The 15,306-nt window shown below is 39.9% G+C and overlaps 1 protein-coding gene across 1 annotated transcript in view; it reads right to left on the bottom strand.

Moving 5' to 3' along the window:
• The window catches only part of tenm1 (teneurin transmembrane protein 1), a 218,828-nt gene that overhangs the window by 86,632 nt on the left and 116,890 nt on the right, over positions 1–15,306 (bottom strand). Inside the window, exons 9-14 of the mRNA XM_041990455.1 lie at positions 11,670–11,771; positions 8,810–9,004; positions 5,489–5,689; positions 3,493–3,678; positions 3,346–3,375; positions 3,080–3,226 (exon numbers count right to left, since the gene is read on the bottom strand). Of these exons, the coding sequence (XP_041846389.1) occupies positions 3,080–3,226; positions 3,346–3,375; positions 3,493–3,678; positions 5,489–5,689; positions 8,810–9,004; positions 11,670–11,771 (861 nt within the window). The remainder of the gene's footprint in view (positions 1–3,079; positions 3,227–3,345; positions 3,376–3,492; positions 3,679–5,488; positions 5,690–8,809; positions 9,005–11,669; positions 11,772–15,306) is intronic.

The raw sequence follows: 15,306 nt of genomic DNA, 5'->3' as shown, positions 1-15,306 counted from the left end.
GATTTTTATTGCTATAAATATGCTTTGAATCAGTAGCATTATTTGAATGTGATCCATAAAAAGTCTGGTGTAAACAATGAGCCACAGAGACGAACCATGGCGGCAGGTAATAGGAGCCAGGCTGGCATTCGTGCTCCCTATTTCCAGCCTGTTTCTGAAAAGGCAGGAAACAGCGCTGACATTTAAATGCATCTGACCACAGAGCAGAGAGCTAAAGGGCAACAATATGCTATTATAACCTCCTCATACAAAGGTAGCGAAGTACAATGGTTGATTTCCATAAGAGCAACTATTTGAACTTAGAGGCACACTATCATTAAAGGAATATACAAGATTGAAGCTTGTTATGCAAAATGAAGCATATTAAAAATGCAGATTTTGAATGTAAGCAGTGCATTAGAAATATGTTTGTGCATGTGATGACACCGCTTATAAGTGCAAGATAAGTGTTGTTTTTCATGAGGGAGAATATGAGTTTTTTTTTCCTTCATTCCATCTAGGTGGAATAATTGAAACTCTCTCTTCAAAGTTCCTCTTTATTCTCTGATTACTCGAGATAGCATCTTTTCATCTCAGTTTATCTTCAGGGACATAAAAAAAAAAATGTTACAAGCGAGGGGCTCCGAGAGCCGACTGTATATCTGCCAATTAAGTGAGAGGGCTGAAATGCGTGGTGGAAAATTATGGTATTTGAAAAGCTGCACACAGAGGTGGAAGCAAAGAAAGAAATGTCTAAATGTTCTCCAGAAGGCTTTGACTGAGAGTCATTGTATTTTAGTACAATCAAAACTAAACTAAATGGTTTTGTTCATGCAGCTTAGACATTTGAGCAAGTTAATCCATATATAACATTTCTGGCATATCATATATGGAATAAAAAAATCAATTTTTTGCATCTGATTTAAGATTTAGTTTAAAAATGTTGCATAAATATGGCATGATCCACGTTTTGTGAAATGCATATACACATTTAAAAGAAAGGATTGTGTTTTATGCCTGTTTCTGTCAGTTAGCCACCACAATGAGAGGAGGATTAATACATGTGGTAAATCCTTTACAGGAGATACTTGATTTTTCTCAGAAAATAGGCTTCAAAAATATATCCGTGTTTCCATCAGCAAGCAGCCAAAATGAGTTGGAAATGTTCAAATATCAACATTAATCCAATATGATGCATCATTAATCTACAAGAAACAGTTTTATATAAAAATCTTTCTGCATGCAGTGATGTGCATATTTATACCTTTGGTTTGGCCTCCATCTGCTCACCACCTAAAACCTCTGCTTGACCTTCTCATTCACACAGAAATACATCTGAACTCCTGTCAACACATTTGTGTCAGAGGGGTTAGAACTTTGTATTGCCCTTTGCATACCACTGGGTGACTCAGAAAAGGGAAAGATTTTCTGTATTCAAAGTATCCTGGCTTAAAGTAATATTATGGTGCCACATTCAGAGTCAATATCTTATCTTGCATTTCAATGGCCAAAGCAGCAAGAAAACTGGTGCTAAAACAGCACAGACTAAAAGTTTATAACCTTTGTGTTAAACACTGTAGCATTTAGTCTTTATTCTTTCCAGCGGAACAATAAAAGACAGCTTTAATTTGGACATAAAGTCATTATTCCTCTCATTTTCCTGCCATTTCATGTTTAAATATCACCAGTCGGGATTTTATGCTGCCCTTTGTTCCACATTGAGTGGCATTCACGTTTGCCATTTGAGGCTGTTGATAAACAGTGTTTTCAACAGTATTTATAAATGCTGCACATGTTTTAACATGTTAAGTTATTAGGAGATATTTTCTCGCCGGCAAAGCTTCTCAAGAGCCAACAACGATGCAACACAACTGTTTCTTTGGCTGTGTATTTAGTATGAGTGGTGCACTGACATTTACTTGTGAAGTGTCCCTTTAAAACTGACTAAATTATACAGTGTTTCAGTGTTTGACTAAATTAAGAGTTAATGCTATTCATACACTAGCAGCTAATTTATTCCAGTAACAGTCCTTCATTTCTTTAAACACCACAGATGAAACATACATTAGCAAGAAAAAAAAAATACCGGGAATAATAGCGCATAATCCATTAATACAACACAGAAATTTACCATCGGTGCCAACGCTGTTGGCAGGGTATGGTGCTGCTATGACTCGTTTCACCTATTCAGCCCCCATTTTACAGTCCACAAGACATGTTTTATTGCGTGGCTCTGTGGTCGTAATCCAGAATAAGGAGCCGTGACTCATGTTTTGAGCAGCCATCAACGCTGACACTTTGAAGTGCTGGCTGAGTCAGTCACGGAGCTTTAGTAAACAATGTGCAGGAAAAAAAGGGTTACTTTGTACATATCAGAGCCCGGCACCAATAAAAAAAGCTGTATTTGAGGTTTCCTGCTGCAGATTCAAACACCTCTCGACATAAATGTGGAACCACATAAAAAATAAAGAAAACAGAAGGGAAAAAAATATACAAGCTTTTCCTCCAAACAAAAGCAACACTAACTTGTTTGCAATGATGGATTACAGCACCACCTTAACAGTCATGTCTATAATGGGTGTTTGATGGGATTTGAAAGTGCATGGGCAAAGTTGAAAGCAATATAATATTGCACTATATCGAAAAACAGGCGATGTTTTGGAAAAGAGCTGAGGATGAGACTGAAATGGCCAGGAAACGACTGTAATGAGTAAAGTTCCTGCTAAAATTTTCTTTTCTTGTTTATCCATCTGAAAATTAAAAAAAAAAAAAAAGATGGAGAAACACACACCTTCATCTGTTACCTGACACCTCAGAACCAAAAGAACGGAAATAATTTCTGCATGCTGTATTTAGACTTGAGAAATTTCTCTAAGTGCCTTTTATCTTAGCAGGTGGTATGCATATCAGACATTTAGCAGTGATTAGAGGGAAAGCAGACATACACACTTGCACAAACGAACACATACACACAAATACGTAGTCAATAGCTGGAGAAATTAAGAAGAGAAGTACTGGACAATATGCCGGAAGACTTAAATAAAAAAAGTAAGAAAAAGAAAAAAGAGACAGAATATGATAGATGCTGTTAGAATGTCACCTCCGTCGTTGTCAGTTCCATCACTGCAGTCAGTTTCCATGACAACGCTGCAACCAGGCCCACTCCATCCAGGCTGGCAGATGCAGCGCCAGCCACTGTGCTCCAGGGTACAGCGCCCATGCCCGCTGCACAGCCCCGGGCAGCCGTCTGAAAAGGTGTGTTCCACGTGCACGTGTGCAAAGATAAAAAAAGACACATTTTTGGTATTTGCTAGCATGTTGGAGGGGTATAATATGACCCTTAAATCCTCAACAGAAATTAATTACCTTTCACTACGACGTCCAAATCATGAGTAACTGTGGGAAAAAGAATGGAGAATTAGAAATGAGCCAGACGGCAGTCATAGTTTAATGGAGATCTACAGTAAATCATACATAAATGAACACTCCCACGTTCAATAACACACAACTCACCAGTGTTACAGTGCTCTCCCTCCCAACCAGGCTGGCAGATGCAGGTCCCATCGTGGCACTGGCCGTGTTCTTCGCAGCGAGGATGGCAAGCTCGCTGGTCACACGCAGCGCCAATCCAACCCTCCTCGCACTGGCACTGGCCCTCTGAGCAAACACCATGGCTGCCACATGGCACTGGGCACAGCTCTGTTGAACAGGTGGGTGGAGACACGTGTGAGAAAAAAAAAGTGCAAGTGTGAGAGCCGAGGAGAATGAGAGGGAGGGGAACAGATGGAGGAATTGAGCGTTGCAAGGAAAATAAGTTAAAAGAGGCACAGGGGACACAGAGACAAGAAAAAAAAAAGTTTAGAAAATCAGAATTGGGGGTGAGCCATTGGATATAGGTGAAAAAGGGAAAAAAAACAAGCGATAGAAAGGGATAACCTCAGAGACTAAAAAATCTACTTTCTCACAATACACAATCTTCTCACCTCTAATAGCTGAGCTCCCTAAAGGAGGAGACGAGTGAATGGGCTCATAATAAAAGCCAAATGATTCGTATTTGCACCGCATATTTAAACTACTGGGACTTCAATTCAGCTCCATTATTCTCTTCTGACATTTTGATCAGATTTAGAGGGTATGTTAATACCCCTTCTTTTGCCACATCTCTCTATCTTTGTCTCTGTCAGCTCACTTTTCTGTGTCCCTTTCACTCCCACTTCCACTCTTGCAACATCCCTTTAAATTTCTTCCCCTCCTGCCTTTGTCTATTTTTCCTTTTCTCTACACTCCTCACCATCTAACATTCACTCTCTCTGCAGCGGCAAAGCCTCATCCATCAGTAAAGAGAGCAAAGTGCTGGAGGCACACAAAGCCTACTTATCCAGCTGCAGTAAAAAGTTATTTCAATTTAAATATACATAGCATGGAGAGAGAGTAAAAAGTGGATTAAAGTTGGAGAGTTTTTCAGCTCTCTATTAGAATTACATTAACTTAGCTATGCCTCAACAAGACCAGGACATAGAATCACTGGGTTCTTTTGATTAAAAGCCCGGCAGGTAGAGGGGAGGTGGCTCATATCTCAGATATTCAGCCATGGTCTATCATTATCATAGGCTATATCACCATAATAAGGCATGCATGCACCTGAGAGAAACCTCTAATACTTGCTGCCTGCAAATCACTGGTTTGCATGGTGAAGCAGATCGTTCTCAACACCAGTGTGAATTTAGTGTGGTGGAAGGAGAGAGAAAGGCCAGTCTTATAATGGCTATTTTCCTCTCTGTCAGCTCACACCGCAAGGACAAGGACACTTCTCTCTGTGTACAGCAACGGGTTCAGTTCTATAATTTTAGAGAGCTTGGTACATGTTCTTTGCTAGCATTGTTACAATGGACATCTCAATGCCTTTGCTTCACCATCCATGCCAAGCAGCTGTCTATTTAACCAGGTACAATGTTCAATGGGCAAAGAAAAGTATTTATAGTTGTAAGAAAGCTTTCAAAGCTGTAATGAACAGCAATTCACTAACTAATAAGCTGAAGGTGCAATCTCTGATAGGCTTTGCAGCAAAGTTAGTTAGTTTTTTCCCCTCACTAGCATCTTTTTTCTTCATTTTGCTTAAGGGAATATGTTTGTCCAACTGGCTGCGTGTGTGTTTAAAATGTAAGTGTGTGTGCGCGTCTGTGTGCGTGTGCAACAGCATATTTGTGCAAGAGTGCAAATGCAAAGCAACGTGAGGGCTGGTGCACAAGTGGGCTTGAGAAAGCTGTAGTCATAGAGTGACGAGGGGAAACCTAATTTATAACTAGAATGACAAGTGAGTGCAAAGCACACACACACACACACATTTTACAGAGCACCACATGTCTATCAAATCCCCAGAACATATTATCTGGCAAGACCACATGCATTACAAAAACACTGGCTAATCTAGTGGCTTGCAGTTTAAATTTCTGGCTTTATTGTTTTTTTTTTTTTTTTTTTAATGTGAACAATAATTCTGACGTCTTACCGGTGTAGCAGTCTGGCCCCGTCCAGTTGGGCTGGCAGGCGCAGGTGTCTGACTCTGGGAGATAGGTGCCATGTCCTGAACATTGCTCCTGACAGGCTGGCAGCGGGTCATCACAGCTCACTCCAGCCCATCCTGCCGAACACACACACTCCCCGCGCACGCACACGCCATGGCCGCCGCATTGGGGATCTACACAGTCCACTGCAGATAAGAGGGGGAAGGGGGGTGCAGAGTGAGTCAGAGGTGAAAAGGGGGAGTGAATTGTGGCAATGGTGAGGGGGTGAAATCAGGCTGTCTCATTATAATCATCAGTTCACCGGGTATGAAAGCAGTGGTCTTTGCATCCCATCCAGGAGTTAACCACCCTAGCTACAATCCCTGTATCTGTTCCACAACATTACACTTCATAGGACACTTAGAGCTGAAGCTATGATAAGGAGTGAAATGGGTTGCTGTGTGTGTGTGTGTGTGTGCGTTTGTGTCAGGGTGATCGGTGCTACGCTGTGTTACTGTGTGTAATTACAGCCCTGAGAGCAGAGCCAGAGCTCAGCAGAGTTCGTCTCAAGTCAGCTCAGCTCTGTCGCTGAAGGTCACACACCTGAATCTGTTTCTACAGGAGGGCGTGTGTGTGTGTGTGTGTGTGTGTGTGTGTGTGTGGGGAGGGGGGGGGTTAACCCTTTAATTGACTTTAACATCATCATTCATTTCATTGTCATTACTTTGTTTGTTTTTGTTAATTTATGGGCTGTTTTATGGGGGAGAGATGTTAGGGGATGTGACAAGTGGCCAAGCCTGACTTTCTGCACAACTTGTCTTTCTAACGGATTTATGCCCTGGTTAACACAGCATTCAAAGTACACAAACATCCAATCAAGAGTATTGCAGTTGTTTTGTTTAGAAATGCCAGTCGTTTTGAATGTACAGCATCATAAAGAGCAAAAACCTACATTTATGAGGAGTGGGAAAACATTTATCTTTTACATTTTTTGTCCATTTAGCAAAAATTGACGCTCTGCTTGCATCTTCCAGGTTTGTACAATGTATTTTATATGGTGTCGATGCAATAAAGTGCAAATCCCTTGCTACTAAAATCATCTGAGGGTGGGGGAATACAGGGAGTTTGGACCATTCTGTCCAGGAAAAACACAGGCACATTGTGTCAGGACACTGCTGCAGTGCAGGAGGCTGTGTTCCACTGCCGTGCCAACAGAGGCATGAAGTGTATCCGCATCTAAAAAATATCATATGCAAATTGCTGATTTTATTTATTTTTTTCTTCTCATTAAAATCACGATTGAATCTTGTGTATCAACACAGCAGGTGCAGCAGATTCTGCTTACTTGTGTCTCTGTAGAGATAAGATGTGTATCCACAACAAGAATCATCCTAACTCGCAGGATTTTTGACCGATTTTTAAGTGGTTGTGGTTTGTCAGAAAGCCCAGACTTCCATCTGTGGCATAGTGAGCATATGGAAGATGTGTGTTTTCATAACTGAAACTTTGCCTCTTTTATGGGAGGACAAAATGTATCTTTTATAGAGTAATCTTTAGGTTAACCTGACATAAGGTTGTAAACATTTTAGGGTTCTTTTCTTAAGGAAATTAAAGGGACGACATCAAGCACTTTTGCTTACACTTTTGGAAATAAATTTATGAATGGAATTTTATTAATTAATCCATAAAACACACATAGTTATAAAACGTTTCGTGGCTGGCTCTGCTGCTTAGGGAAAACTAAACCTACTTAGGGATTTATTGGCTTTAGCTCAATTAAGTAGTGTTGCTTCTTTTTGTGTGTGTGTTTGTGCTAAGTCTGTCAGGTCAGCTGAAATGCTAGAAAAAGGGAAAATAGGCATCCGATCATTTTCAGAGCACAAAAATTTCAAGTAACTAAAAACCCAGCTTATTTCAATAGCAGTTTCATTAATCTTCATATGAAAAGTGAAACAGTGATGAAAATGCTGCATACCAGTGTCATAAGGAGAGCTGGGCTCAGACAGAGGCAGAGGCTCTCAGATTACTTTTTGTTTTATTTTAATAGTTCTGTGAAATGTAAAGTCTTTTCACATTTAGAATGACAAAAACATAAAGCAGTCTTGTTGCTGTCTTACAGAAGGATCAAAGACAGAAAAATTATTGTCTTCCCCTCTGTTGAAATGTTATTTCCACTCATGGTTGAAGTTAGTTCTCAAGGATGGTTGTTTAATTAACACGGAGCAGCAAGAAATTCAGCAGAGAAAAAGAAGGGCAGAAAGAGAAACTTTCGATTCTACAATGATCCAAGTAAGAATGATCTGTACAGGACTCATTTAAAATTCATGGTTTGCAAACTAAAAGTAAGTACAGAAGGAAAAAGAGATATTAATGGAGAAACGTTTCAGTTACATAGGTAGTACTATCTATAGTAAAAAAACTGAATAACCCTAAGCAGAGTCCATCTGTGCAACATTGTGTAATGGAAAAGGAACATAATCCTATTTGCTTTGTGAATAGTTAATTTAATCTCTTCAAATATAGAAATTCCTCAACATTTTCAAGCCATTTGCCTACTTTTTAGGCCTATGCTTGAAAATTGTATACGCATGGTGAAATGAGTAAATCTTTGCAACCACAAGGTCTATTTGAATACTTTTGCAGGCATAGTAAAGGAACAATTGTGAGACTTGTTAAGATGTGTAAATATCAGTAAATGTGTTATTGGTCAAGGATAAATAAAGATGCAGCATGCAGCTGTAGACTCTCTCATATCATAGTACAATATGTGAACATTATCTCTGTAAAGGATGACTGATAGAATGAAGCAGAATAAAATTAAAGAGGTTTTAGTACAGGCAGTTCAGGAGAGGTCTGCAAAGTGACCATTTTTGGCCCCGTTTGACAACATTTGTTGTCAAAGCCCCCCAATTGGGGACTTGAAATTAGTTATCTTTTTTTCTTTAAATGAAATAGAGAATACATTTTAATCAAGAATCAATTCTGAATCAAATCACTGCATTAAGAATCATATTTGAATCATGAGATATTTAGAGATTCACTGACATCATACGTGCAGCGATGTTAATTACATATTTCCTAAAATGGCTTTATTGAAAAAGTAAACTCGACAGCAGTTTAATTTATTTGTTTATTTTTGCATTTAAGTCCCATGCTTCATGATGTTTGGCTGCATAAATGAAAACACATTTATTTTCTTCTTGCCAGTATGAAAACATGGATAAGTTACATTTTTAAGATGACTTATTACAGCAAACTCATTCTCTTTAATGCATGCAGATTAAATTTTGGGGTGTATGTAATCTTGAAAGTGGAAAACTCCTTACCTAGTTCACAGTTGATGCCTTTGTAGGCCGGACTGCATATGCAGATACCCTGGATGCAGGTGCCGTGGTTGGAGCAGGTGGGATCGATACATTGACCTTCCTCAACGTTACACTCCGCCCCCTTCCACCCTGGCAAACAAACGCACCTTCCTTTCTCATACACACCATTGCCGCTGCACAGCACTGGACAGGAATCTGCAACAGGAAAGACACAGATTACTCACATACTCAGTGGTACGCCCATGCAAACACACACACCGACAGAAGCTGCTGCAGTATATTAGCTGGGAGACCGCGTTAACCTACCATGAGTGGGGCTACGCTCTCTTATCTCAGCTAGTGCGCGGATTCAGCAAATCCTTGAACAGCCTCTGTTTCACACACGCACACACAATTGCACTCAGGCACACCTATACACATGCACACACACTCAAGCTTATCCCTCACGCTGTTTCAATTTACTCAAGCACCACCTGAGCCTGGCTACCACGGCAACCCAGAAATTGTATAAAATCCCCCCAATGTCCCCTCGCTCGTTCTGAACAGGCCGTGAAAACAATCGTGAAAACGGAAGATTAGGAAGGAGAGCATTAGGCGTTTATGGAATGAGGGTGGGAAGCTATCTCCATGCAGAGATGAAGAGCTGTGTGGCGACTGTAATGACAGCCAGGTACAATAAAGTCAGCGGATGTCGGATGACACACTGACAGTTACAGCTCAGGACTTGAAATGTATTACAAAGAAAATCCAGAACCATTGGCTCTCTTTCTTTTTTCTTTTTCTGGGGTAATTTGCAATAAATACCATGTGTGTATTTGTTTGGCTCTTTGTTCAATCCAAAAACTCTATGGGGCGGTAAATTCAGGCTTCCCTCTTGACGTCCCATGCTAAAACTTGATGTCTAAGCTTTCAAGCGGAGAACACTATAGCACAAACAAATGAGCAAAGATGAGTAGAAAGTATGAATAAATGATGAGCGTAAATAAATCACAAGAAGTGATAATCACATCACCTGTTTCTACACAGTGAGACAGACACAACTACAACAATTTTACAAAGTCAGAATCCACCAAGGAGAGACAGGATGAGAGAGATGTGGCGTTGGGAGATGAAACAAAGAGAAGAAGAGAGATAGAACAAAGCAAAGACTAAGGAGGAGTAAAAAAGTTTTATGAAGACAGAGAAAGATTTGAGAACATCTCAGAGATCCAAATCATTGCACTGGCATGTGACTATTCAACATACTGTAAATGTTCTAATAAAACCTAGCATTCAAATACTGAAACAGGCTCAAATATCAGTCAGTGGTGTGGCCAGCAGGAACAAATAAAGGCTGGTCGGTATTAAAGGCTAAATGCTGAGATCATCGAATAATTACTGTCAATGCCACTAAACCATTACTACAGACATTTCCTATCAAAAGTGGAGAGAATGAAGGAATCCATTGAGCCTTTAGAAGTAAGATTTATTGACTGCAGCCTCTCCTTGAAAACAACAGAAAGAGAGTGACAAGAAATAGATGGTAAATGAAGATGTGAAGCCCAATCCTGTCAAAGAAGCCAAAGCGGCAGAATGACTAACATAGAGGACGTGTTGAGTTTTCGATCACAGAAAACAGGGTCAGCAGATCGGAAAGCAGAGAGAGGTCTTACTGAACCTGAATATAACTTGCATAATGGAGAAAATAAAGTCTGTGTTGCCTCCACTAAAGTGGTTCTGCAACTCCGCTAGGGGGAGGTCACTCACCAGCATAGCTGACGCTGGTGAGTGTACTCTCGCACTCGAGTGTAGGGGGTACATGTCGTTTTGGTGTTGTGTTGCAGTTTCTCTTCCTAATCTGAAGGTGACAGGAGGGGTGGTATCAGCTGGTAAACTCAACAGAGCTCTTTTAATGGCTCACTTCAGTTCTGGTGGGTATTTCCTTTTTAAAAATAGCAATCGCGTCCAACATGTTGCGGTGTCTTCATGAGCTTGTGGAAGCAAACAAAGAAATAATTCAATCAGCCTCTCATCAACTTGATCCATTGGGTGTTGTTTTTAAAAATGGCAGCTACCACACAAATTCAGCAAGAAGATCCAGAAACACTAAATCCCAAACTGACCAATCACAACGGAGAACTTCTGCGTAACCGTCTGAGTAGCAGGGGTACACGTCAGGTCTGGAAGAGGTGTCCGGCGAGCCTCTGCGGACCTACACAGAGCCTATCGCTGTGATGTTGTAACCGCCCTTACGTAGACACCATGCGAGTATAAATCCAGCTTAACTCGTGCACTCGGTTTGCAATGTTTTATATGTCTGTAAGTACTATTTTAAGCCAAGTCGATGTTCATGATAGAAAATTGCTTTTTTGCTTTGTATATTGGTTATCTTTTTTCGACTGCAGAGTAAAAATTTGTGTAAATTTTAATTAGCATTTAAATGCTAATTCCATTAGTGTGTCGATGGAGAGTCCCATTCAATGTTAGCATCAAGCTAGTTTGAGTTTAGTGTTTGCTTTAAATTCTGATTTATTTTATAAGAGGGCAGTGCTGTATGGTGTCTTATTAGAGTTTAGTGTTTACAGTAAGAATAATAATAATAAACATTTATTATGTAGTCTCATTCTTTCCTTTGCAGAACTATTAAACTATAAACTGAATTTGAACATTCATGGAAGACTCAACAGTCCCTTTGACCCTCATTTTTTATTTTTGTATGATGAATGTTTGCCAAAAAGGGAGACTGAGTAGGCCTTTTAGAGAACGGAAAGAATATTACACACATGGCACAACTCCAAAGTGAATGGGTATGGTCCTTCCAAGACATAAAATAACACCAGCCTGAGCCTGATCCAAAAAAGAAAAAAAAAAAACTGCTTACCTTTGGCACAATCGGGACCCAAGAATCCAGCGAAGCAGTGGCAGTGTCCAGCCACGCACTCTCCATTACCATTACAGTCTGTTGAACAGCCGTCCATCGAGTCTGCATAATCACAAACATGCACACATTCACAAATCAAGCACAAAAGTCAAAAGAGGCAAAAAAAAAAAAAAAAAAAAAAAAATAGAGCAAAAAAATGTTCCTTGTGGTTCCATAAGCTGGCTCTCATAGTTATTGAATGAAAGATCTGATAAGCAATGGATGGCTCCCCAGACACAGTGGCTATATTAGATTAGTCTGATCCAGCTGCTATCACTCTCTGGGGAACGGCCAAACACTCACTTAGACTCAGTAGCACTAAGCACATTAAACTGCATTACAGGTTGGAAACACACCGTGCGCAAATTTACAAACATCAAGGCTTAATCAGCAAACTGTTTATAAGAGGCGCAGTTTGAAATCCGACTGAACAATACAAAATCTGACATTGTCGGTGCAAGAGTAAGTGTAAGTGGATAGAACTGTGTTCCTGCAGCAGATACACTCCTAGAATGGCAAAGATCAATGTGATGCTTGTTCCTACTAGTACTTCGTCTCATCTGCATACGTGTATTTCATCATATCTTTCTTTAGGCTATGTGCGTTTCATCATATTCCTCAATCGGACTTGAATTGGCTGCCTTCCTTTTACTGCTCCCCTGTTCTCCCATTGATATGTCCATCATGTCAGATCGCATTCTCCAGGAACAGGCAGCATGGCAAAGACAGATAAAGAGGGGGAGCACTTTTTATGCTTTTGGAGCATTATATAAGCCTGCTGAGTTCTGTCAGCTCTGCTTGAGATGGGGAATTCTGGTGGAGGAGCGCCCAGAGGCTGGCAGAATTGGGGATCTGTGAGTGATCTGCTGGTTCTCTTGTGCTAGACGAGCTCTATCTAACCAAGATAGAGTAATTAAAAGGGGTGTCAATGATGCCATCCTTAATTTGACCGCTGCGCCATCCTGCTCAGCTTCTCCGAATAGGGATCGACTCTTGTGTCAAGCCACTGCGGTCTCCCCCTGGCTAGCTCCGTTCAGGGAGCGTGTATGACAAATCCTTCAGTGGCATGTGCGCGCACACGTTTACAAACACATGCAGGCAAATTTATTATGTGACACCCGCCTTGAGGTGCGTGTGACACATGCTAATGAGACGGGCTCTGCCAGTAGCCGGTAGCACAGTGTTATCCTCCAGCGCAGCGCATCACTACAGAAACCAAAGTCATTTTCACCTCCATCACCTGTCATTTTCACACTGATGGAGAGGAGGAGTGCCAATCATCTTTTCTCCCACACAGTCAGGAGCGCTCACATTTGTTTCTCCATATGCGCCTCTTCCTCTCCCCCTGAAAAAAGCCTTATATATGCAAATTCCAATATTGCATTTGGCACCTGACACATGCAATGAACAAAAACTTATCTGCAAGGTCGCAGAGTTCCATTTAATCCAGCTGAGACGAGTGATCCCTTGCAAAGCTCACAGAGCTGCAAGATGCTGGTTTATAACAGTGATATAAGCTCTGTATCTCCCAGGTCAGTGTCTTGGCAATAAATCTCTTCTGGCAATTAAGAGCTAATGCATGACAAGCCATGTTTCTATATGTTGCAGTATAGCGTATGTGCATTCATTCACGGGACACCCACTCTGCTCTTTCCACTGACTAAACCCCTTCACAGTTAGAAATCACTCATGCCGTAAGTTATTGAAGTTAAATGCTATTATAAAATGGGTGCTTGCAGCCAAGTGATCTGATTGGTCAAATAAGCGTTCCAATTGTATTTTATGAGGCTGTAAAGTTTTAGCCATGCTTTATGACCCTTGGGCTTTATGAATTTATGAAATATATAATGGGCTGCTCAGCTAACTAGAAGTATCATCTTCTTTTTTTGTTTGTCATCTATTTTGCAGAAAGATCCCTGTATCTACAGTATATGAAACCCTCTCATGCTTTGTCAGACGCATTGTAAAAGATAAGTTATTTTAGAGGATATGTGATGTCGGGTGGAGCATAGCAATTATGCATAATTAATAGTCCTGGAGGAAGCACCACATTATGCCTGAGCAGATTTAAAGAAGATGGTGTAAGTTTTGAGCTGACGAAATGGCAGAAGTCATTAAGCCGAAGCTTTTGTGGGTTACATGCACATGTCAATAGCTGTGGGGTTGGAAAAAAAAATGATTAAAACCGGTATCTACAGCTTTTTTGGTTGGTGGTATGTTAAAAATTGTAATGTGGATCATATTATACCATTTTTCCTTAAAATTAGCAGAATCGCATCTGTTTATTTTCCTTTTTCTGCTGTTCGGATATGATATATGCCTCAATTGTTACATCTTGATGCACATTATAAATACTGGATGGAAACACTCAATGTTTGATTTTAATCATTTAATAAGTCATCAGACTAACTTTCACCTCAGGGAAGGAAGAGCTCCAAGAAGAGACAGAATGCAAGACTGAATTAGTTGTTACCAAAATTCAGTAGTGGGGCTTTTATGCACTTGATTTAACATCAAGCATATATCATTCTTGCTGATGTAAATGTGAAGATACAAAAGATATTATACTCTCTGCTTTTGTTTCCTGCACAGATGCACGTTAAATTCCAATTTGATGTCATTTAGTCTCCAAACGTGTCCCTAAGCATAATAACGTCCTCTTTCCTTGTCCTACCAGAGCTGAAGTGGCCACAAATAGAGGGAGCAGGGGATTGAAAAAGACAGTGGAAGCTGCTGAATTACAGAACAGTCTTAATTCATTACTTTTTTTTTTTTTAGTTTTTTTTTCTTTGTTTTTCTTTTTTTGTAGGACTATATTTTGAGTACTGTTATGATTTGATTTTAGCTTTTTTCAATTTAATTCAGTTGGTTTTTATTTCTTTTCTTTTCTGTTCTGTTTTTGTGATTTTACTGGTGTACATAAGCAAAGATTTTATTGTTTGATGCTGTGATGTTTTCCTTCAGGACCTGTTTGTAAACCAAGTTTCTCATTAGGATTTGGACTTGACTTAATTTGACTACTCTTCACAGGAGACGTGGCTAGCTTAAGACATGGTCATTACACTTTCCGCTCACTATTCACTGAACTCCCAAAAATTAGAGCTACATGCATCCATGTTCCCACCATGCCAGGGTTGCTATTAGAAGAAATGCTAACCACAACATGAACTATTACATTTTATACAGAATGTTAACTAGAACTTTTAATTCCTAAGTCTCTTTTTTCTTTGTCTGTTGGGTCTGTCATCAGGCTTTGCATCATCTTAATTAATTTAAAGTTTGTTTCTTTTAGCTCAAGGTTTATTTACTTCTCTTTGAACAACATTTTCCCATAACTCTTTCTTTTTCTGTGAATCTGCCTGCAAAATTAGCCCTACTTGCAGTTCTGTTTTTGAATTACCATATAAAAAATGTGCAATAATAAGAGATGGAAATATTTTTGAATTAGCATTTTTGACATCTGTCAGAAAATTCTGTTGCATTTTACAACGCATTTGGAAGTAAATCCATTTAGAGAGAATGACTAATATATGCAGCAACCACATATCAGCATATATGACTGTATGGGAAGAGCAAAGTGCATCTAATTGAGTTATAT

The sequence above is a fragment of the Melanotaenia boesemani genome, chromosome 7 (assembly GCF_017639745.1).
Source record: "Melanotaenia boesemani isolate fMelBoe1 chromosome 7, fMelBoe1.pri, whole genome shotgun sequence".
NCBI classification, from domain to species: Eukaryota; Metazoa; Chordata; class Actinopteri; order Atheriniformes; family Melanotaeniidae; genus Melanotaenia; species Melanotaenia boesemani.
Note: the sequence above shows the minus strand (reverse complement) of the source record. Positions and strands in the feature narration are given on the sequence as shown.